This window comes from Labrus bergylta, chromosome 7 (assembly GCF_963930695.1).
Source record: "Labrus bergylta chromosome 7, fLabBer1.1, whole genome shotgun sequence".
Taxonomy (NCBI): domain Eukaryota; kingdom Metazoa; phylum Chordata; class Actinopteri; order Labriformes; family Labridae; genus Labrus; species Labrus bergylta.
The window spans coordinates 32,551,205-32,573,546 of NC_089201.1; the positions used below are offsets into that span (position 1 = coordinate 32,551,205).

General features: G+C 44.8%; 1 protein-coding gene across 2 annotated transcripts in view; it reads left to right on the top strand.

The window, feature by feature from the left end:
• Positions 1 to 21,995, top strand: part of LOC114921856 (zinc finger protein 469) — a 225,333-nt gene extending 203,338 nt beyond the window's left edge. For both annotated transcript variants that reach the window (XM_065957405.1, XM_065957406.1), the window contains one exon: positions 8,954 to 21,995. In XM_065957405.1, coding sequence (XP_065813477.1) covers positions 9,142 to 20,844 — 11,703 coding nt within the window. In that variant the 5' untranslated portion in view covers positions 8,954 to 9,141 and the 3' untranslated portion in view covers positions 20,845 to 21,995. The remainder of the gene's footprint in view (positions 1 to 8,953) is intronic.
• Positions 21,996 to 22,342: the final 347 nt, after the last annotated feature.

A 22,342-nucleotide genomic window follows, 5' to 3' on the forward strand; every position in this document is an offset into this window, starting at 1 on the left:
AGGGACTCTGATTATAAGACAAGCCTCCATTTTCATGACTAGTTTTTGTTAAAAAAACAACATTTTGAATAATGCTAACACAAACGTATTGAATAAAACACAGAAGGCTGTCACACAGCAGAAACACCACTGTAGGGTTTCCTCTACAGTGGTGGTACACTCCCTAAAGAGAACAAACCATATGAAGTATTTTTGTAGGCCAACCCTGAAGTATCATCTCCATGGGGTCTAATCCTCCTCTGGGATGTTTTCATTGGATTTTGGATCATTAATAAATAATCTCTGTGTTAAACACGTTTCTGAAGCGTAGGCGTTTTGTTCAGCAGGATAATCTTCACAGATGAACGCCATTTTTATGATGTTTGAAGAGTTAATGCGGCCGACAGAAGTAAAAAGCTAACGTTATGATACAAGCTAACTACACCACGGTGGGATGATTGTGACATCACTAGCGTTATGCTTCAGACGATCTCCGATAAACTAATCCACGTAGTTTAATAAATAGTTTACTAACATAATATTCACCTGAACCTAAAGATTAAACCTACAGGAGACATCTCCGACTAGTGAGAGAGTTCCCGCCCTCTGTGTCCGGCGTGATGACCTTTAATGACCCCGACAACCACTGTAGTCACATTTAGCCGCTTGTTAGCAACCGCCTTTTTAAAGACAAGTAAAAACTTCAAACTTCACAAGTGGAGGTATTACCTAACATAGTTTATGTGCTCTAACAAAACACCAACATCTCTTCAGCTTGTGTTAACCACAGACCTTATTTCAGGAGTCTAACCACAAACACATTCAAAATCCCCGTTGACGTTTAGACGTTAGACCCCATGGCGCTAACATGCTAACTTACTTCCTGGTTTTAGGACTCATTCCTGTGGTGCTCTATATGTGACACTTCTAATGTTGTGAACAGATAAAGGCCCCAAATATAAGACCATCCCATGTGTTCATGTGTCTTTAATTTGGACCAATAGAGTACTCCATCCTGCCCAAGAACACTTAACTTCCAATAACTCCAGCTCATCATCTTATTATTCAAATTAGCCGTGTTGCTTCTGGCATTACGCCGTGACTGCCTCCACTTTAGATTCATGCCAAACTTTCTTCAAATGTTTTTGTATTCCCCTCACGCTAAAGCCCACCTGCCCCCTCTGTCCCCGTGACCTCATGCCAAATTTGAGAGTTTTTTTTCTCATGTGAGTGGACAGGAGAAAGAAATAAAAAAAAAGGAAAGAAAGAAAAGGAAACAAGAGGAAGAAAAGTGGTAGAGAAGCAGTATGATGCATGTCACACTGTGGTTTGAAGGAGAGAAACGACTAAAGGGATACGTCCCTATTCTTTTCTACAGACCACCGGCTCTGTATTATTTACGACCTGTTCCTTTAATCACACATAACCTGGTGCCAAGTTTGTATAAAGTGAATCACAGCCTGTCAGAAGTTTGCTTTCACTTTGATTTAAAGCCTGAGTGCCAGTCTGTGACATAAGACAGCGTTACATTTGACTCAACATTTGAAATCCCTCACTCATCACTGTTTGTTGTATGAACGTGTTGGATGGACTCCTTTGACCCTACGTAGACTTAAACATTGGCCTACTTTAATCTACAGGTCTAATTTAGGTCTGCTTCCTTCGTACCTTCTGTCCGTCATCAGTCAGAAGAGTACAGGGTCTTATAATCTTCGATGTCAGGACCTTTTCTTACTGTCTGTTCCAAAGTCTGATTCCGCTCCTTTTACTTGGAACGAATTACAAAAAGAGCTGAAACTTATTGAACTTCTCTCGTTGGATGCTTTTAAGAGGAAGTTAAATGACGTGGAGGCGGATACATCTGGCTGTAGATGTTCTCCCTGATGTATTTGTGGATGATTTTTGACAAACATTTTGCTGTTTGGATTTGTAATTTGTGTCTTTTAATGTATTTTTGTATTTGAAAGATTGGCTGCTCGTTGTCTGTGTGAAACTCTGTAAATGTTTGGCTGCCTGTCTTGGCCAGGACACTCATGAAAAAGAGATTTTTTAATCTCAATGAGTTTCTTTCCTGGTTAAATAAAAAATAAAATCACATTTATTCATCCACTGCTGCTGAGAAAGTAACATTACACCCGCTGCTCTATAAAAGCCTGTCGAACAAACTGCACAATGTAAACTGGAATTATACATGAAAGCACTTGCACACTTAAGTACCGCACACCCACAGTCACAGAGACGCACATATATACAATTATACCCAATTGAGTGTTCACATCAACTCACACGCACTCAGTACATTCATGTCAAACCTGAAACACTCTCCTTTTTTTTTCCTAATTGCAAACATGAACTTAGACCGAAGGTTCATTCACAAATAGTGCTTTTGTATATCTGCGTGCTCTGCACTCGCACAGAAGAAACTGTATTTCATGAGAATTAGCGTGTTTCATTTGGCATTGATGTGTGGTGCGTTTATGTACCTTACTTACTCGAGGTTTAAGGAAAACCCCTTCCACAGTCACATGTTGAAACTCGACTGTCTGTCCTCTTGTCTGGAGATGTATACAGAGAAAAGTCAGTCCAAGACGTACAAGCAGAGGGCTTACCTGAAGGTGAAAGGTGCAGGTATGTTAGAGTTTAGACCAAACAAATTTTATCCTGACATTCTCCTCTCAGATTCACACCTTGAAATCATTCTTCCCAAATGTCACTTCAAAGGGCAAAGAGCCGATAATTCTTTCTCTTCAATGTTTGTTATGAAAAGCATTCAGCAGAGGGTCAAAGTGTGCAAGGCTAATCGACCCTGAGGGCTCTGAGAGTGACGCCATATATAGATCCAGGAAGTCGCATGTATTTTATCAAGATTAACATAATTTTTATCTTTACTTGTTAATAATTTATTTCACAAGAACACATGAGAAGCTTCAAATTCCAGATGCTGGTGGGTTTGCATTTTTCTTCTTTTGCAGAGGAATATAGAATTTCCTGGCTGCTCAAATCATTAGCCTTACTGTGAAGAACCCGCTTCATGCCACCTGTAAAAACCATTAGCCAACTCATTTGACACCGGACTTCACTGGAGTTATTCCCAACAAATAGGAGCAATTTTTGTCAGCTAATTTATTGTTTTTTGTCATTTTGCATGAGAATAAAAAAAGCTTCTGTCAAAACATATGGGACACGAGAAACACGAGGACACAGTAATCTACAGCCCTGCCTGCCTGTGCATGCTCCTTGTCTTAGGTGCGTTCGCTCATTGATTCATGGGAGGAATGGTGACGGGTCACTTAGACCGGGGCTAAGCTCCCCGAGGCCACTGACACTGAAGTTTGTAACTCTGCCTCTGCAGGCCCAGTCTCCTCGTGTGTCGTCTCACCGCCTCTGGCTTCTCGAGGTAGACGATATGTGAATGTTAATGGAGCTAAACATGCAGTTCCTGCAGAAATAAAAAGCTTCCTCTGTGAAACGTTTCCTAAAGCAGAGAACCATCAATGGCAGCCTGTTGAGGAAGGCTTGAAGAAACTACTGAATACCTGGAAAACTGCAAAGAAAACACAATTACATAAACACAAAAACATTTTCTTCTGTGTATATAAAGGTACATTCTTTTATATATTGTGTGATTTTGCATTACCAGTTTTCATCTCCTTGAAGAATTTCACTCATATATTTTAATGTGAACTGAAAGAATGAAGATAAAAAAGGAGACAACATGTGACATCCATAGTCACAGCTGTTTTTTCTTTGGGATGTGTTTCGATTTCATATCTGAATCCACTGTGAGACTCTGTTGTTTGTTTGTTTGTTTGTTTGTTTGTTTTATTTGGATCCCCATTAGCTTCAGCATAGCAAGAAGCTATTCTTCCTGGGGTCCGCAGTTTATATTGTGACAATACATTTTACAAATTCATATTATATATTATTATTTTCACACGACACAAACACTCCACAACATTTCTTCAATAACTAAAAATAATAGACAATTGACATAAATGAACAAAAAACCCAAAGGAAACAGACAAACACAGAGGCTCCGTCTGATTTACAGCATCTAAGACATAACATGGTTACACAAAACAAAAAGGCCCAGTAGTCCTATCAGTACTGACTAAAGTTTCTCCGTAGATAATGTTCTTTAAGACTTCTTTTAAAACTGTATACAGTGATTTGGTGTTGTATGTTGTTGAGTTTTGTCATAGAGCATTATGTGGTACAATTAGAATGAAAATGTGTAATTTAGCTGCAGTGTGTGGCAGATACTATTGAACAGAAGACTTCAGTGTGTCACCCTTCACCTCTTGTTTATGTGTGTGTGTGGGGGGTCTGTCCACCACATCAAGATTCAATATTTTCCCCCAGATTAAAAATGGCACTCCTTTGTTCAACAACTGAAACTTCAGGATGCCTCTTAAGGAGCGTGGTTTGGAAAGAAAACATTAATCAAGTTCCTCTTACCTTCGTATTATCTTTATATTTGTAGCCAGAAAGTGTGAGCTTTTTTTCTGAGGCGATGTTTCCAAGTGTGCGCATAAACCACGTCTTGGTTAGGTCTCATTGGAACATTGAAAGTACGTCTAGCCTCAGACGTGGAAACGACAGTGAAGTTTGGGGTCACAGAGGGCCGTCGTTAATGAATGCAATGTCTTATTCCATCCATTTAATAAATCTCTGCTGATTTTGAAAGGCTACCAGATACTTTGGCCGAGGCAGACGTGGGGACAAGCAAATATTGATATGCTGAAAAAAAGGAATGCAGGGGGAATCAAACCCCCAAAGTCAGATTTTGTCCATTAAGGATCAGGTTATCATGGTTAGAAGTAGGACGCAGGAACATTTTGTCTAGCTTGCCCTTTTTTTTTTTTAGTAATATCCTGTAATGCTCCGTCATTATTCAGTCTATCACACTTAACCTCGTTTGTGTGCAAAGCCACACAGGTAATGTTCCGTTGACCTGCATGGAGAAAAAAGGGAAAAAATAACCTTTAAACACTCTCGAGCTGAGATTCCATCATGTTTGTGGAATGCAGTGGTAAGCAATATGGAAACAGGCTGAGTCCAAAATCCAGTGGTTAGAAAATAAATAAATAAAAGTTTAAACTCGTCTGCGAAAGAGGAAAAACTTGGGGGGGGGGGGGGGGGGGGTATGGGTAGCCTCTGGAATTACACACCAAAACCCCCCTTCTACACACACACACACATTCATGCACATTCTGAGACACTCAGACACACACCACACACATACACTCCTTCCATCATCCCCACTGTGCAGCTAACCACATTGGGTAAAGGGGGCGGAGTTTAGGGGGGGTTGGTGGAGGTATAGGAAGGCACGACTATAACGAGCCTCTTTCAGTACTGTGTTTCATTTGAAGTTCTCCTGCATCTTTAAATATCTCCTTTTCACAAAATATTATCAGCATAAAAATGAATCATTAATCTTTTCTGTGTAAATCATAAATTGAAAAAGAACTGTAAACCGCTGACTGGCCACTGCTGTTAACACTTCCACATTTAGAGCAGTGTTTGTTATTACTCTTATTACTGTGTGGTGGTGAAGTTGTGAAAGCATGGCAGGGCCCTCCTCACATTACTCAACATATCTCTCCTCCTATGTGTGCCTTTGAATGGACGCAGGGATCTTAAAGGCAAATTGCTTGCATAATGGATGTTTCTAAAAATACAGAAGAGTAGCAGGCACGCTGACTGAGGTTTTGGCGGCGCGCCCCAGCGTGGGACTGGGCCAGCCGTTCTCACTGCATTCCCCTCTGCTGGACCGGTCACGCTGGGAGAGGTGTGAGGAGAGCAGTCAGACTGCTTTTTCTTTCTGCCACCTGATCCCCCCCCCCTCCTCTCCTCTCCTCTCCTCTCCCCTCCTCTCCTCTCCCCTCCCCTCCTCTCCTCTCCCCTCCCCTCCCCTCCTCTCCTCTCCCCTCCTCTCCTCTCCTGTTCTCTCCTCTCCTCTTCCTCTCCTCTCCTCATCTCTCCTCTCCTCTCCTCCTCTTCCTCTCCTCTCCTCTCCTCGCCTCTCCACTCCTCTCCTCTCCTCGCCTCTCCACTCCTCTCCTCTCCACCACCTCTGATCTCATCTCTCCTCATCTTTTCCTGTCTTCTGTCTCAGTGATCTTTGAGACCACTGTTTGGTGATATTTCAGGGAAAAGGCATCTGGAAAAACTGAACAAGTTGGGAAGCTTCTCCTAATGCCAGTTGATGATTGCCATTATTATAAAAGGAGCCATTGTTTGTAGAAATGGATTGCTCGGCCTGCTGCTGCCCCTTCCCTCGGCTCCAGTAATGCGTTGCATCTCTGGAGAGTCATTGTCCGAGATCTGACAAGTGTTACGATTGCCCACCCTTTGCTAAAGTCTGCTTTTACCATTTCTTTTAGCCACCTTTGGGTGCTATCCCGTTACAGCGCACACACATCAACAAACATGTTGAATAGCTCAGAGGCAAAGATGCTGAGCCTGTAGTCTCTCAAGTTAACTGAGCTTACTCAGGGCTCTTGGAAAACAGAAAATTGCAGTAGCATTTAAATGCTTAAGGCACGAGCGACGAGCGGACGCAGATTTTCACTCAAACCAACACCACATACATCCTGCATGAAATGACAGGAAACAAAGACTTTCAGGAAATTGACTTTCATTCGAGCACCTTTCCTCACTGAAACCAACACTTGTAAATAATGAACACCTCTGAGTTTTCTCCAGTTTTGGTCTAGTTAGGTAGTCACACACACATGCTCCTACACCACAAACACACCATTTCTTCATCACTCAGCAGTCTCAGGCATCAGGGTGGTGTTGTGGTGATGCTATATGGGGCACCACTGCTTTAGAAACTTGGTGATTTGACAGGAGGCTCAAAGTACACACACACACACACACACACAAACACACACACATGCTGCCTTAATTGACTTGTAAAACTCCACTAAAACACACTTTTATAGAACAAAATATAGACCAGTCACCCAGGATTTGATATCTACTTTTGCCCAGCTTGCAATTCTCTCACCACCACACTGTCTTTATGTGCAGTCCAAGAGCAACTTATTCTTTGGAAGATAAAACTGAATAAGTCAGAAAACCAAAGATAACACCAAATTGGCAGATTGATGTTCATAAAATCTGTGTGTGTAGTAATTCTGGGCTTATGTGATGGTTGGTGCAAAGGAGAAGTTATTGAGCTGCTCGGGGCTGAAGGGGAAGTGGACAAGGCATTTGTTAGGATATAAATGAACCCTTACTCTTTGTAAACTGACAGCTGAGGCTTTGGTGCTACTTCTGTAAGGCCCCTGTGATCCTCATATTTCTTCTTTAGTTGCCCGAAGGCATTCATCCTCATGCAGCCTCATACCTCAACGGCCAGTCTGGGCAAATACAACTGGGTCTATAATGTATGATTGTGACTGTTGACTCTGGGAAAACTGGATCAAGCACTTCCTGGTGGAGATGCTGGCAGGGCCATTAACACCAGATTCCCCAACTGGTGCATGCAGAGGTAGCTGCAGACACTCCGGCTTTCAGGTTCTCTGGAGCTGTAGAGGGGATGTGATTTTTCACAACCAGGCCTCAACTCAGCCAGGTCTCAGCCTTCAGCCTCCTCCCCATCCTGTTAAATACCTCCGAGAGGTTTACCAGAGGATGAGACAAGGAAACACAAGGTAGAGAGTCTTACCTCACTATTCCATTTGTCACTTGGTATCTTGACACATTTGCTACTGGTTTGTGGTTGTCAACATAGCTCCTTAAGATGCAATGCCGCAGGCCAAACAATCGTATCTGATCTCTGCATCCTCAGGCCCTGAGCCTGTGAGGGTGCCCTGACTCTGCACACTGAATACATTTACCCTTTGGGGCTGCATGTCATCAGCTGGGACACATAATGCATCCTCAATCCTCTCATATGAGGTTATGAACTGTAACGCTGACCGCAACATGCAGATTTTTGACTTACACAGCTAGGGCATAAAAAGAACATTGAATTTGCCTGCAAATTATTTGGTAAAGTGAAATAATATGCCATACTCAGTCCAATTACAGTCTCGTCCATTCTGACCTCAAAATCAAAAGAAGTGGGCCAAGTAGGGCCAAAGTAAAACTGGGACTAGTGGAACTGTGTCTGGGATGCCTAAGAGAAGGCAGTGAGCGTGTGCCCACAGTTCTCACTGTCTTAATAGCTCACTGACTAATCCCTGATATTCCTCCATGATCTAAACCTGCAGCCCCATGTAGCAAAAGAACACTGTGGCATTGTGTCCCTGCTCTTAAAAAAGTCTGTGATTCATTTACTGGCAGTGCCTTTTTGGATCCACAAACTATATTTTTTCTCATTCCTTGTAGTGTTGTAAGCCTCAACAAAACTGGTTTCTTGTGGGGCTGTTTTTTGTCCAGGATTTTGACTGTGATGTTTTAGTCGTCAGTTGTTGCAATGCCCAGATTAAATTGTATTTGCGTTTTTTTTTTAGAGTGTCTTTTAATTGTTGTGAGGAAGGTTGATGTTAATTGTTTGGAGTATTTTCCATGAGTGAGTATGAGTTTGGCAGTGTTTTAGAACTCTCTTTTGAGTTCACTCGTTCTTTTTAGTGTGACAGCACCACTGTGAAATGTTGCACTAGCGCTCTCTGCTGGTAGAAACTGGAATATTGAAATTGTGCCTATTCATGAGTTTTAAATGTATCCTCTGAACATACCTTTTTTACTCTAATACTTACACAATGATCACAAATTGAATGCCATTATTATCTTAAAAAAGCAGAATAAATAAATTAACAGTGTTTACAGTGTTAATAGTGGGGTTTTTTTAATTGGGGGGTTTATGGTAATTTATGGTGTTGTATAATGGCGTACAAGCATTGATGATTCATTTTGTCCCATTTGAGTTTGAAAAGCACACATTATAATCACATTTTTTTTTAATTGATAAAGTAAGCTTGTCATCTGAACCTCTCTTTTCTCTTTCCCTTGGCAGGTGTGCTCTGTTCTGGTGCCAGATCAGCAGTTCACAATGAAAGTGAAGAGATGAGCCTGCAGCGAGCAGCCGTGTCCCTGCAGTTCCTGCCACTGGACCTTTACTGATTCTTCCTCAAAGAAGACGATGCCCTTGTCTCCCAGATTGCACTTCTGAGGACAAGGCCTTCACAGCAAGCGTTGTGCACCATGGCAGGAGAGACTCAGCAATTGCATGCTGTCAAAGAGCTGGACCCTGAGTTCAAACTGCAGGATGTGGGGACGGCGCCGGAACCACAGACTGACAAAGCCACAAAGGAGTCTTCAAAGCACTTTGCAAGCACAGGGACTGAGTCCAGAGCCAGCAGCGTTGAGGCCAAAGCTGAAAAAGTAGAGAAGCAAAGGGACTGTCCTCAGCAGCGAGAAGCTGTCATACGGCCGCAGCAGGCAGGGAAGATTGACTTCAGGTCACTTCAGAACCGATCAAAGTTTTCCAGTGACAGGACTTGGTCGAGTGGGAAAGGCAGCCCCCAGTCCCCGAGTGGAAAGGGCCGCAGTCGGGAGAAGGGAAAGAGGTCGGGAAAAACAGAGCGTGGCAACCCCCAGCAGCTGTACAGACTGAGCATTACAAATCCACGCTCCAACCCCAACATCGGTATCGCCTACCCACAGCAGAAGGTTTTGCCACCCAAGAAATTGGAGACCAGCCGCGGCCCAGTTTCGGGCAGCTACAGATTCCACGTTCCCAGTATACCAGAGAGGGAGGCCGAACTCCAACAAGAAGAGCTTAACTATAGCCGGTGCTTCCAAGACGCCCCCTCTAACCTCACCTCCCCAAGCTATACCTCACAGGCGCTAGGTTCCTCAAGTGGAACGTCAACCCATCCACATCCACCCCTGTCACAGCAGCAGCAGGCTGCATCCATGGAGCTCAACAGTGCACAGCCGGGCAGTCAGCTGATTCCTGCTGACTTTCAGCTGAGTGGCTCTAACACATGGCAGTCTCCTGAAAAAACTTTTAACGGTGCTAACTATGGGGTGTCATCCCAAAAATCCACTGCCCTTACAGAAGCTAATAAGGCAAGTGCATTTGTGCCCGCTCAGTTTCAATATGGATATAATTTCCTGGAAGAATCGACCTCTGACTCTTTTCCATGTGAACAAAACACCCAATCTCAAGACTTTACAGACTCGTCTGTTCATGTGTCCCACAACTCTTTTTCCTTTACGTCCGGAGAAGGTCAAAACATTGCTCAGAACAGTTCTCAGTTCATTAACGAACAGCAGCCAGAGGATAGAGGCTGTTACTCTCAACCCCCGCCGTCTCAGTTCATTCAAGGGGTCGCATCCGCCATACAGTGTCCCAGGAATCTGAGCGAGGATTCAGCGAGCAGCGACAGCTCGGGCACCAGCTCACAGCAGTCAGAGCGGGGACAGACCGCCCCACCTGAAAGCACAGAAGCTTTTGGTCACGGAGACAGTAGGGATTCAGCAATCACTTCTGGGAGTAATAGGAACTGTCACTCTAAAGACACAGCTGCCAGCCAAAGAACACTCATTCAAGGAAGTGTGCATCATGCAAGAAATACTTCCCAAGGCCCCGCCTCCCAAGGGCACTTTATTAACAAATCATTTAACAACCCTCAAGTCAGTAACATGCACACAGGCTCAATAACCTTTGACAAAAACATCAATAATAAGGTTCTAAATAGGTTACCAAACTCATGGGAGGGGACTAGTAAGGCATACACAACAGCCAACCAAAACACAATGCAGTATACTGACATGAATGACAAGTTTCAGTTTCAGACCCAGCCGCTTGACCAAAGGCAAAATCCCTCTAAAAATAATCGAATGCCCTGGCAGCAGATTCGGCCGACTCCCGCCATGCCAAACCAAAAAATAATCGAGTTATCGAGGCAAATGAGTTCTCAAAAATTGTCTTACATGGTTGCCCCCACTGACTGGCAGGATGACAGTAAATCACTTAAACATAGCTCGCTCAAAAACCCGAGCTCTTTCCTGAACGGTAGAACTAGCGATGGGTTTTCAAACAAAAGACAAGAGAGTGTCAAACACAGCGGTAATACTGTCTCCACGTTTAAAGTCGAGATGAGCCATGCACAAGTGTGTGAGTCAAAAAGCAAGGCGGTGTTCTTCGGGGTTAACCAGTCTCTTCCGGCTGCGTCTTCAAGAAACTACAATTATTCTCCGTTGCAGGTCCCGCCAATGGGACTCATGATGGTGTCACCGTATGAATCGCCTTTGCCCTCACCGGTTCATAACCCTGCATCGAGCAGCACCTGTTCTTCCCTGTCTCCAGCATCCACCAGTCCTGTTGATATCAGCTCAGAGGACAGTCACATGTCAAAGTCAGCGACCCCTCACTCGTTTTATCACCAGTCCCAGCCCAAAACACAAATCCTGTCAGATCACCTGACCTCTCACCAGTTTCATTCTGACGCTCCGCGAAACCACACCTATGCACCGGACAGAGCCAAAGACAACATTATGAGCTACCTACAAAACACCACGCTTCCTAAGACTGCCATGGATGGCAACAAAGGTTACATGGACAGTTTTGGAGTGGAGCATCACCAGCCTCCGCCGCCGTACTCCGCACATCAGCTGTTAGCGACCTCATTAGCCACGGCGAATCTCGACCAGTTGGATGTGCTCTTAACATGCAAGCAGTGCGACCAGAACTTCAATAACCTGGCTTCATTTCTAGGCCACAAGCAATACTGCAGTCACCATCCGTTTGCACAAAATGACCTAAAAGACATATCAAAGATGGAGGAAAACAGGAAGTTTCAAGCTGACGCCACAAAAGCGGTGTCGTCTGTGTCAAATGTCTCAATGTCGAGGTGCCCTTCTGACCTTCACCTGTCTCTGTTGGGCCTCAACAAAAATGGCGATCTCATATCTGACACTGAAACTAAAGGAGACAGTAAGGATGACCAGCTGAAGCTGAACTTGTTTTCTGGTCCTGGTAACCTGCCGGTCCCCCTCCCTGATCTAGAAATGGAGGATGCCAAATTAGACAGCCTAATCACAGAAGCCCTGAACGGACTGGGATATCAATCGGACAATGCAGAGATTGACAGCAGCTTTATCGACGCATTCGCTGATGACGACCTCACAACTGTTAAAGCGACGTCAAACAAACAATGTATGAAAACCAAAGAATCCCTGATCCACGAGAGCAAAAACAAACAAGTAGCAAATGATGCCAGGTCGTTCACGCAGGGAAAGTATTTCTATGACTCTGACGCTGTGAGCCCGGAGACAGAGAAACACAACACAGAAAGCAAACTTGAGAAAATAACTCTGAATTTAGAAAAAGAGGAGAAAATCAACATCAAAAAGGAAGTCTCTCATAAAAATTCAGGAACCGCCTCGAGGGAGAAGACGAGAGAACAAGACAGCAAAGTGAAAGAGTCAAGAAAACTGTGCAAGGGTGAGGAAGAGAACGCGAGTGCACAAAGGTTTCTCTTGTCTGGCAAGTTTTCCAAGCGTTGTGGCGTTAAAAGCATTCAGGAGAGCAATGCACCTCGAGGGTCAACATCCTCACAGCCTTCCACATCGCCGATCTCAAGAACTGCAGTGAAGGAGAGCAAGAGGAAAAGCACTGGAGGGGGCACCTGGAGCAAAGAGCTTATTCACAAAATAGTTCAACAGAAAAATAAGCTTCATAAACTTCATGTTAAAGGCACCAAGAACCTCCAGTTCTCCCTGGTGATGGAGAGGCTGACTCCCACTGTGCAGAACCCTGCGTTTGGAGAGTACGACTACGTCTCAGACACAGATGATGAGTGTGAACCTGTCAAGATAGCGAGCCAAGGGCGGCTGAATCAAAGCAGTCGATGTAAATACACATACACCAAAGAGTGCAAATGGCGAGCGAGGAACGAGAGGGACCAGGCAGCGTGGAGACACGAGTCGAAAGAGTGTTTTGAGATGAAGAAAAGCGAGGAGGTTTCTCTCTCGCCTGAGAAACTCTGTTCTCACCAGAGACTCAGGAGGAGGGGCAGCAGGTCGTCCACAAGCAGTGAACTCAGCACATCTGTGAGTGTTTCGAGCGATTGTATCAACAGCCCCAAAAGCACTGACCGCACTGACTCGGACTGTGAGAGGAAGACAGAAGTCAAAAAGAAAGAGTCTCCAGAGCACAGAACCTATGAAAAGTCCTCCCCGAAGAAGTCGTCTAAAGAATCGAGCGTGCTCTCGCTGACGTTCACTAAATCTGTCAAGAAGTATAACACTAACAAAGAAATTCCTCCTGATAGCAAAGGCAGCACAGAGGATCCAAAGAAGTTTCATTCAAATCTAGAAGGTGATGATCCGGTGCCATCCTCACAAAAATCAAAAGAGACGAACAAAAACCTTGAAAAATGCAACAGAGCAAAATCAAGAGAGAAGCTCGAGTCTTACAAAGAAGATACTGTCAGTTCAGATAGAGTCAACACACAGAGATCACACAGTCTGAGCCCCAAAGAAGAACCCACGATGTGTAGCAGTTCAGATACAAAGTCACTACAGGTGAATTCAAACACTCCCATGATCGACAAAGAAAGTGATTTCAATATTGACAGAAGGGCAAAGGAGAAAAGAAGAGAACTATCAGACGATGCCACATCTGAAAAACAGAGCGACAGCAGCTGTGTGGTGAAAGAAGCGCTAACTTTATGCAACAAAGAAGACACACAGAGAACTCTTTGCACCTCTTTGATGGACGAGGTGTGCCTCTCTCCAACTGAAAGCCAAGGCCCGTTCATACAAAAAGACACACTCCACCTCATGCCCTACCCCCTGGATCAGGAACAAGTGCTCATCAAATCCCCACTCTCCTTTGACACGTCTTCAATGTTTGGGGACCTCGGAGGATTCGACAGTGGCCTTTACTCAGACATGCCCATTCAGAAAGACGGTTTCCATTCATTGGAGAATACAGACGACAAAAAGGTGGAGTTTGTGTCGTCCTTCTCTCCCTTTCTGGAGCAAAAAGACTGGAGCCTCATAGTGAGCCCCGTGCAACCATATGAGATATCTCAGTACAAAGACAGCTCTGGGAAGTCGCATGAAAAGAAAGCAGATTATAATCATGTTTCTTTGTCTCTGCCAGAGAAAATAATTGACTACGGTGCAAATCTCAACAGCTGTGCATCAGAGGACGAGCTGGAGATAAAAAGAATAGTGAACGAGCTTGAGAACCAGCTGCAGACGACGAGGCTGGAGAGCCCGCCCTTGCTAGCAGAGGGTGTCTCCAAGCAGCTGCAGATGAGCAAATTCTCACCTTTACGTCTCAGCGACGAGTCAGGGAGTGAAACCGCTGGCCTGGATATGAGCTGCCCCGTGCAAACAATAGAAGCACCAGAGGCCAGTTTGCCTTCAGAGACTTTTACGGAACCATGGGCCAGTCCATTTCAGTTCGAGTTAATGGGCGGGCAAAGCAGTCCCCACAATCCAATTTGCGATGACAGAGGGGTGGTTGAACATTTTACTGAAAAAGGACATGATGCACCGAATTTGATTGCAACAGCCTCACAAGTTTTCAATCGACAACAACGCCATGCCCACAAACCAGAGGAGCAGAAGGCGGAAAAAAGGGCTAAAAAAGAAACAAAGGAGGAAATCTTGGAGCAGAAGAGATACACAGAAAACCTCATGAAAAGCCTCGAGGTGATTTCAGACTCTATATTCAAAAAAGAGCCCATTATATCAGAACACGAGGAGCCAAATGTCACCTCTCTCACAAGTCAACAACATCAAGGAATTGAATGTCAAGAAAAAGATGCGGTTCAGAGAGAAGAAGACGACGGTGAAAGAGAAGCAATTACCGGGAAGGAGAGTACATTATCACCTCCAAATATCAATGAACGGAAGGATGATATTAAATTTATTCTGAATGAGTCCCAGCTGTCGCTCTCTAACAGCGCTGACCCCGCTGTTGATGGAAACCGGCCGATTTCATCACAGCCGAGGGAGTCCACAGAAAACAACGATAGCAAGGAGGAGACTAAAGTCACATCGGAGGAGGATACAGTCGAGAACAGAGATTTAATTGAGTCTGCTCTGTGTTTATGTGCAGCGACACCTGACCCACATGTGGTGGATGGATCTGGCGGGAACTGTAATGCATCTGACAATGTGAAGAGTAGTGATGGTCAAGAGCATGCAGCCACGGATGAATATGAGGTAGCAGAGGCGGTGAAGGGAATTACTGGTCAATCTGTGAGCCATCGTTTATCACAGGCTTTACCCGCCACCGGTCGAGACATTTGTGAAAACGCAAAAAACATCATGGAGTCGTCACTTGAAGAACAATCCACTAACAATCCAGATTCCTCAGATGATTTAACAAATTCTGGTGACAGTGGTGTCAGTGTTATTGAGGAGATAACTGTTGACACAGGTGAACAAGATCATTTGATAGGATCGTCTCCCTCTAAAAGCTGCAGCCCCGCTAACACCTACAGCACGAGTCTAACAATCGATGTGTCAATGGAGATCGTCACCTCAGACCAGCCTTGCAGTCCGATACTTGTGGAAACAAACACAGACAACAAAAGTCCCTGCTCAACATTTCTGGACGACCGGTCCGGTCAGCTGGTTGCTCCGCAGTCCGATAACGATGATTCCTGCAAAGTGATTTCACTCAAACCTGAAACCACTCTTCCCTTTGAGACCATTCAGACACAAGAGGAGCTTTTAGATGTTCAGGATATCAAAGAGCATCTCCCTGTCGATTTCATGGCAAGCCACCAAAACTCACCATGCAGGGAAGAGGTGGAGGAAAGTGACTGTCTTTTTGTCGACACCGCAACACCAGCAAGTCCTCTTTTATCGACCTCTGATCGGAGGCTCATGCAGGACTGGGACAGAGAAGAGGATTCATGTCATTCACAAAGCAATATCAGTAACATGTCTGTTGACCAAAACTCAGTTCAAAACATGAAATCCCCAATAAACCAAGAAGATGGCACAAAGGGTGTTAACAATGACAAACAACAAAATACAACAACGGGGATGGAGTACTCTTTGATAATCCCGCCTCCCCTTGACTTGGGAATTGAGTGTAAAATCCCTGGCTCTGAAACCCACATTTCTTCTCCACTGCCAGTGCCCGTGCCCGGATCAGCAAACCAATCAAGTGTCTCAGACGAACTCGGAAAGGGAGATCTAATTTACGACTTCAAACTCAGTCCCCTCAACTACATCAGCATCACAGACGAGCCGCCGCAATTAAATCAATACAACTACATAGCAATTTCACCGGCCAGTAAACTTGAAGAGAACATCAAACAGAGTCCCAGAGACGACTGTGAACCATGTGTCCTGAGTGTTGACCCTGCACTGATTTTCCACAAAAATGGAGCCGACACCGATACAGCTGCATCGCTAAACTCCGACCCCGAAGCTAATCTGACTTTATCAGATGAACCACTGGTCCTCCAGCAGAGTTTGGACTTTACAAGTTTTCCATTGGGTCTGCCTCCTCCTCAAAACGAAGGCAAAGACTCCTCAGCTGGTACTCCCGTTGGACCTTCTGTTGAGCATTTGCAGACTCATGCTGTCATCTTGAAAAAGGTTGAGGCGGAAACTTTAGATTCTCTTGCTGAGGACAATTCACTTTCAGAAGTTTCACCCAATCCAAAGCCAATCATCAACTGTGAAAATGGACTAATGCCTCTCGCGCCAGACGCATCCGAGAAGCCTCCAACAAGAGAGTCCGGCCTGTGTTTAACAACGCACCAAGTACCCAAAGAGACGACGCACAAAAAGGCGCAAAACAACACCCAACAGGGGAAAGTAATGTGTGAAATCTGCCTCATGTGTTTCAGGACTGTGCCAGGTTTAAAAAGACATAAAGCCATGAAACATTCGGTTAGACCTGTGAAACACATCGGCCCACAGAGCACAGCATCAAGCCATCAAGGGACTGTGCTTATTTATGAAGCATCGCAAACTACAGAGAAGGAACATAAAGATGATTCACAGACCTGTTGCCCAACAAAAATAGTCGGGCTGCCTGAGACAACAAGCACTCTCATATCTACAGCTGCAGAGTCTGCGTCGGTCCTTGAGGAAATGGCATCTGAGACGAGTGCAGTCGCGGTGGATGAAACAGGCCGTCAAAACCCTCAAAAAGCAAACAAGAACAACAAGGCGAGGAAGACCAAAAGCAGCGAGGCAAACATAAAGCCAGACCCGTTCTCTGATGAGCTTTTGAATATATTAAAAACAGACATACTTCAAGCTATAACTCCTGAATTCAAAAGCAGCGGGATACAAGAGCAACACAAATCTCCCAAGGAACATGTGGGAATCGTTGACCGAGCTTTAACCGGAACAGAGACGTTCCCCAACTCTGTTTCTGTTAACTTTGTCAAAAAGGCCCCAACAGAAGAACTAAATGTACTTAATGGGACTGTGGCACTTAATCAAATCACTGATGCACAAGAAAGCATAACAGAGATGGCAAATGGGGAAGTATGTACAGATGCAATTTTGGAAAGTGCTGCACCTGTAGAAAAAGATATTATGAGAGAATACGATGAGTCTGTAATGTCTCTGTGCAATGTGGAAGTAATGTGTGAACAGAAAAAATCACAAGAGATCCTCGCCCGAGAGATTCTGAGAAAAGTGACAGTTGAGATAAAATGTGAGAATAAGAGTGGCCCTCCAGACATGGTACATCCTGTCGCCTGTTTGAATCCTGCCCCTCTCAGTCCTCCCTCCAGCTTGAGTCCCGATCTGAAGTCCCTGCTCGACGACGACACCACGTTCTCACAGCTGTTCCCCAGAGACGAGGAGGCGAAGAGAAAAAAGTGCCCCAGGGTGTACGGCAAGAAAAGTAAAAGGCAGAAACTATCGCCTGATTCGAGTGTTCCTCCCTCTGAAACTTTCATGCACAATAAAGATCAATGCGTGGAAAACCAAGCCAAGCCAATGTTCACCGTCAATCAGACCAGGAGCTGTGAATACGAGGACAAACCTGTTGACAGTGCCGTCACAAAACCATTGTCAGATGTTCAACAAAGTGACAAACAGGATGTTTGTGAGAACACTAAAGAGTTCGGCCTCTTAGATCCACTTCAGAGCACCATTGATAAATCTTCAATCGAATGGAGCGGCTCCAGTGACTTCAGTGGTTTTGATGCAGGCCCAGTGATTCCCTCTAATCCCAGCACATGCAAACCAGAAGCCCCAGTTGCACCTTACTCTCTGCCCCCGCCCTCCGTCCCCTACGCTGTCGAGCCGTGCAACACAGACAACGTCCAAACCTTCAACAGCATCGACATCCAGAACATCAACACAACATTTCAGCTTCCTGAGATTCAGTTCTTTGAACCCAACAAAGACATCACAGTGGCTCCGCCTATCGGAACTGTTGACGAGGAAATCAGAGATGAAGAGAAATCTGACAAAGTAACCGAGCGACGAGGCAGGAAGAGGCAAGACGGGAGGATGAAGGTGAAAGACAAGCAGTACAAATGCAAAGTGTGCTTCACTTGGTTCCTCACCCTGGGCGAGCTGAACTTTCACAAACTCTCCCACAACCCCTCCCCCCCTCCGACCTGCTACATGTGTGTCCAACGCAAGTTCAGCTCCAGGGAGCAGCTGAGGGACCACCTGAGGGAGAAACATGCCAAGAACAAGACGGGTATCTGGACCTGTGGAATGTGCTTGAAGGAGATATCAGACGTGTGGATGTACAATGAACACTTGCGAGAGCATGCCACTCAGTTCGCCCGGAGAGGTCAAACCCAGGGCTCCATGTTGGGCATTCCCGGCTGCTTCATGCAGGAGACGGCCGTGAAGAACTTCATCACCTCAATCATGCAGCACCGCCCCAGCAAAGCCAACAGAGAGTCCAGCAGAGCTACCAAAGAACAGGAAAAAGTTGCTGCTGCAGATAGCACTGCAGTGGGAGGGGCGAAACACTCAGAGGGGGCTGAGCCAAGAGTTCCCAAAAGTAAAAGTAGCAGCGGAGCAGGCGGGAAGCAGAACACATTAACCCCACTCGAGGTCCTCCACAAAACAGAGACACCTAAAAGTGTTGAGATGCATCCCAACTGCAAAGACCCCTCGAGAGACTGCCACCACTGCGGGAAACAATTCCCCAAGCCGTTTAAACTCCAAAGACATTTAGTGGTTCACAATTTGGAAAAGATCTTCCTGTGTCACAAATGTCCCGTCTCTTATCAGGAGGCCCAGGAGCTCAAAGGCCACCTGAAGAGGGCGCACGAGGAGGTGGATGAGCTTGATTCAAAACACACCACGCTCTACACCTGTGAGCTCTGCGCCGACGTCATGCATGTGATTAAGAAATCCTTCATCTGCAGCACCTGTAACTACACCTTCTCCAAGAAGGAGCAGTTTGATCGACACATGGAGAAACACCTGTCGGGCGGGAACAAAATCTTTAAATTCAGAGGTGTTTACAGACCAGTCAAAGCGTCCGCTGCCAAAGAAGATGAATGCGACTCTCCGGCGAGTAAGAAGAGGAGGATTCTCTCCGACAGTCTGCAGGAAAACAGTTCAGACAGCGGCATCGCCAGCGTCAGCTCCCTGCACTTAAGTCAAAACTCAGAAACAGCATCTTCAAAAGTCTCTGCGTCCACAGCGGACGACTCCACACAGACCGTATCCAACGAGTACCACAGTGACACAAACAGTCCAAACGTGAAGACCGAGGACACGGCTGAGGACTACTCTGAACTGCTTGTAGAACTTGAGAAGTGTATTCACAGCAGCTCTTCAGAGTCTGCTTCACCAAAGAAAGAGGAAATTGACCCAAACACCTCACCCATTCTCGATAAAGAGGGTAATGGAAAATCAATTGCTGAACCGTATGATGTGAAAGAGGAGGATGAGTCAGTCTGCATTAGAGCAGAGACGACCTCATGGTCGGTGTCGAGAGAGAATATTTGTGCGGAGGAGGAGGAGGCTGTTAGAGTTAAGGAAGGCTCCGATGAAAGTGACACAGCTGAGCCAGAAAAAGCAGGTTCACTACCTCCCGGTGACGACTGTTTTGTCAGCTTAAAGGACAATCAAACGACGCCTGAGTCGGCAAAGAATGACAAAGCTGCTGATGTCACTGAGCAGCAGAGGGATGACGAGCATCACCCGACAAAAGTTTCAAATACTGACAGCAAACAGCTGACTTTATCTCAAGGTGCTGAGCAGGAATGTAGCAGTCACACAAAAGACAAAATCACTCCAGCCAAAATGACCGACAACACTAAAAACTACACTACTACAACAACAAGCGGTACAAAGGCTTCAGATTCAACGCCCGCCCTCCACTCCAAGAGTCCCCCCAATGCTTTAGTGTTGAACGAGGACAAAGAATCTGTGAGACCACAGAAGAAGAGGAAAGACATGAAATCCCCCCACGGTCTGCAGAGGGTTTCCTCTCCAGCTACACAGGAGAACTTTGGTGTCGATTCCAGGGCCAAGAAGAAATTTCGCACAAGCAAGTGTGCAAATCCCTCCCTGCAAAGAAAGTCTGACGGACCCAATGACTACCCCGTGCTTTCCTCGGTGCGGGACGATGTTGTTAGCAACAAAATCGTCTCCAAGTGCAAGAGTTCAAACCTGCAGTCTAAAAGAAGCTTGCTGGACGGTTGTAAGAAAGCTGAGATTGTGACTCCTCTTAACGGGGACTTCAAAGCCAAAAAGGGACCTTTGGGGCGTCCTCTGCATCCCCCTATTTCTAAAATGACTTCAGTCCCCATTAACAATTCTTTGAATAAATCAAGGCCGAAAATGGGGGTTCGGTCAATGGAGAGCCACTCCTACAGGACCGCCGAGTCCCAGAACCACCTCCTAAGCCAGCTGTTTGGCCAAAAACTCACAAGCTTTAAGATTCCTTTAAGGAAGGACACGTCAGAATCTATTAACTGAAAGGGGGGAGATGGATCTGTGAATAAGGGACTGTATATTTCACAGTTATAAATGTTTTAAATTCATTATGGTGAATAAGATTGCACAGCTCTTTTCTGTGAAACGCTATCTGTAAGTCTTACGTAGTCACTTTAATGTCTTCTTTGTACATGTGTTTTTTATTACACAAATGTGAGGACGAACGGCAGATATGAATTTATGGATCAAAGATGAATATGCCGGTTGGAAAAATCATTGGTCTTTTTCTTTTTTTTTTGTCTTTGTTGGATATCATCCACTTCACAGATTCTAATTCATTTACCTTGAGGAAAGAAAAAAAAGAAATACTTGAAAACACATCTAAAACATTCTCTTTAAAGAAATGCATGTTTATTTTGCATTCACAACATGATCTTATTAGTTTCAGTCTTTCTGCTAAAAAAGGACCAAATGACATCTTCAAACTGACCTGGACTATCGTCTGTGCACCTTCAGTACATGCTTTTGACATATTACATTTTGTATTCTTTTTTTTTTTTTTTTAACTTTACTGTAATGCATTGACAATTCATCATATTAGCCTTTTTGTATAAACATTTCCTGGTGCTACATTGTGTTCGATTGTAATGTGAATACCAATGTCCTCGGAAGGGAACGTGAGATCTGTAGCGATTACAGTACATTCATCCAACTGTTTTTTACTGCTTCTCTGTAGTTTGTTCAAGATACTGTGTCAAAACCATCCAAGTACTTCATATGTGGGCCGACAGAAGATTAGGAAAGCTTCCATTGTTTTTAAACTCAGGTCCATACGAGGATGTCACAGTCCCAAGACCTGTATTCAGAGTTCTTCCCATGCACTGATAATACCGCACACAATTCACAAACTCACTCATCTGTGTCTGTAACTCCAACTGTTTCATTATGATGAGTATTTACTAGAACAACAAACAAAAAGGTGCTTCATCTTGTTTATACTGTATGTATCTTATATTGTATAAAAGTGTAGGTAGATTATTTTGGTGTCATGCTTCATGTCAAAGTTCTATTTTAATAATGTGCAGAGTGAATCAGAATGAGAAGAAAGGGAACTGCAGTGCCTCTTGAAAAGCTGTTTGAGTGGTTCACTAAGTGCCTCTTTAATAGGTTGTTAATAAAGATATGAATCGGTATTCTTCTTGCTCTTTTTCTTTCTTTTGTTCACGTCAAGTTTTTTTGCAAATGTTCCAACTTCCGTCCCTGTGGACCGGAGCTGTCACCGAACGCATCAAACACTGCGAGCGGTGGAAGCTGCTTGTGTGCCCGGAGGCGAAAAACAGGTGCACACACAACAACGTTTTTTCTTCTTTTGGATCAGCACATCAGTGATAATGTGGAAAAATTAGCATAAATACATCTTTACAACAGGGAAACCTTGAACAGAAGACAGTTTACATTTATCCAACAATGTGTTAGTTAGCATGAGAACTGTCCTGCAGGTTTAGTGACTACGTCCGCCAGCTGTCATGTTGCCCTTTCG